Source organism: Vollenhovia emeryi, unplaced genomic scaffold (assembly GCF_000949405.1).
Source record: "Vollenhovia emeryi isolate VEMERY1.0 unplaced genomic scaffold, V.emery_V1.0 DF943781.1, whole genome shotgun sequence".
NCBI classification, from domain to species: domain Eukaryota; kingdom Metazoa; phylum Arthropoda; class Insecta; order Hymenoptera; family Formicidae; genus Vollenhovia; species Vollenhovia emeryi.
Genome location: NW_011962585.1, coordinates 1 through 1914, shown reverse-complemented (window position 1 = coordinate 1914; position 1914 = coordinate 1). Strand labels below are relative to the sequence as shown.

General features: G+C 34.0%; 1 protein-coding gene across 1 annotated transcript; it reads left to right on the top strand.

Annotated features, from left to right (window-relative positions):
- Positions 1-222: 222 nt before the first annotated feature.
- LOC105564863 (fatty acid synthase-like) lies at positions 223-1686 on the top strand (the record flags this gene model as incomplete). The annotated part of the gene is made up of 4 exons (XM_012017597.1): positions 223-691; positions 817-1110; positions 1202-1406; positions 1508-1686. Coding segments are annotated over 4 exons (1147 nt in total), but the record flags the coding sequence as incomplete, so codon positions are not given.
- Between the last annotated feature and the right edge of the window lie 228 nt (positions 1687-1914).

The window sequence follows — 1914 nt, the reverse complement described above, 5'->3', positions numbered from 1 at the left end:
TAACCAATGTAGGAAAATTAATAAACGATACGACTAGCAAATTTTAATTATAGAAATTTATTGCGAGAAATATATTACCTCAGCCAGGGTTTGAACCTGGACCACCCTACACACTGAGGCATGTCAGTGGTCGAATTGGTGAGACGCTCGCTTAGAGTGTAGGGAGGTCCAGTTCAAACCCTGGCGGAGATAATATTTCTCGCAATAAATTTCTCTAATTAGAATTTGCCAAAAATCTATATCCTTGTTTTATTTTTACATTTGTTTTTCAGGTGTTTTGTCACCCAGTGGTGAATCCAGACCTTTCGATAAAGCTGCAAACGGTTATGTACGCAGCGAAACGGTGTCAGTGATATATCTTCAAAAAGCAAAGAATGCGAAAAGGATTTACGCTATAATTCCGCATATTAAAACAAACTGCGATGGTTATAAAGAAGAAGGAGTAACATATCCGTCGTCCCAGATGCAAACTACTTTGCTATCTGAATTTTATGATGAGTGCGGAATACCGACATCTTGCGTGGATTACATTGAAGCACATGGTACTGGTACCAAAGTCGGCGATCCTGAGGAAGTCAAGGCTCTTCATAAGGTTTTTTGCAAGAATAGAGAAACTCCTTTAATGATTGGCTCCGTAAAATCCAATCTTGGTCATGCTGAAAGTGCAAGTGGTTTTACTCAGCTTGCTAAGGTAAAATAAATGGTTTACGCATTTATTCATTATGTTTCAAATTTAACTTAATTAAATAATAATAAATTAATTTGTAATTAATTTATTAATTGTATTTTATTAATTGTATTTTATTGTTTTTAAAGGTAATAATTGCATTCGAAACCGGTATTGTTCCACCACATATCAATTACACATCACCACGAGATAATATAGACTGCATAAAAAATGGAGCTATCTGTGTCGTTACAAATCCAATGCCACTTAAAAATGGTTACATAGGTATTAGTTCTTTCGGTTTCGGGGGAGCTAATGCTCACATGTTAGTAAAGTGGAACCCCAAACAAAAACTTGACAATAATGCGCCTAATGATGACTTGCCAAGACTTGTATTATTATCTGGATGCACTGAAGACTCAGTAAACTTGTTTTTAAACGATGTTAGTAAACATTTCAAAAGTAATTTTAATGTCATTTTGACTAATTCAATATTATATAATACATTTTGTTTTAAAATATTTTTGACCTTAGGCTGCTAATCATCCAATAAATATAGAATATATCCGTTTACTGCATGATATTCATGCGGATAATATAGACGGTCACTCATGGAGAGGATTTACCATATTGAATACTTTGCGACAAGATTCAATAAAGGAAATTCAAAATTGTGAAAATGTGAAGAGACCTGTTTGGTTTATATTTTCTGCTTTAGGCTCGCAATGGCCAGGAATGGGTATATATTTTTAATATATTTAGTTAAGAATATGTTTAACATTCCGTCCTTTACGGTGGTATTTAAATAATAGACGATATAATTTTTTTTATCAATATCAGGTCAAAACTTATTAAAATTGCATGTCTTTGCAAATGCCATAAGAATGTGCGACGTTGCTTTAAAACCATATGGTATAAGCGTCACGAATATTTTGACAACAACAGACGAAAAAGTGTACAAAGACGCATTAAACGCATTTGTTGGGATCGTTGCTATTCAGGTAAAATTATACACCTAAAAAACTTACCTTTTTAAAAAAAGGTAAAAAAGCGCCAAGTATAAGCTCCAACGACCGAATATACATATTTTGTTACTCCATCTTTTTTGCATCTCTACAAAAATATCCTCACTACAAAACTATCTTCTCTACAAAAGTAATGATATCATCAAATAGCGCCAATTAAACTAAATAGTTTTAAACGTGGTGGGGCGATGATTGGAGTGGGGGCATGCCCGCCGGCTGGGT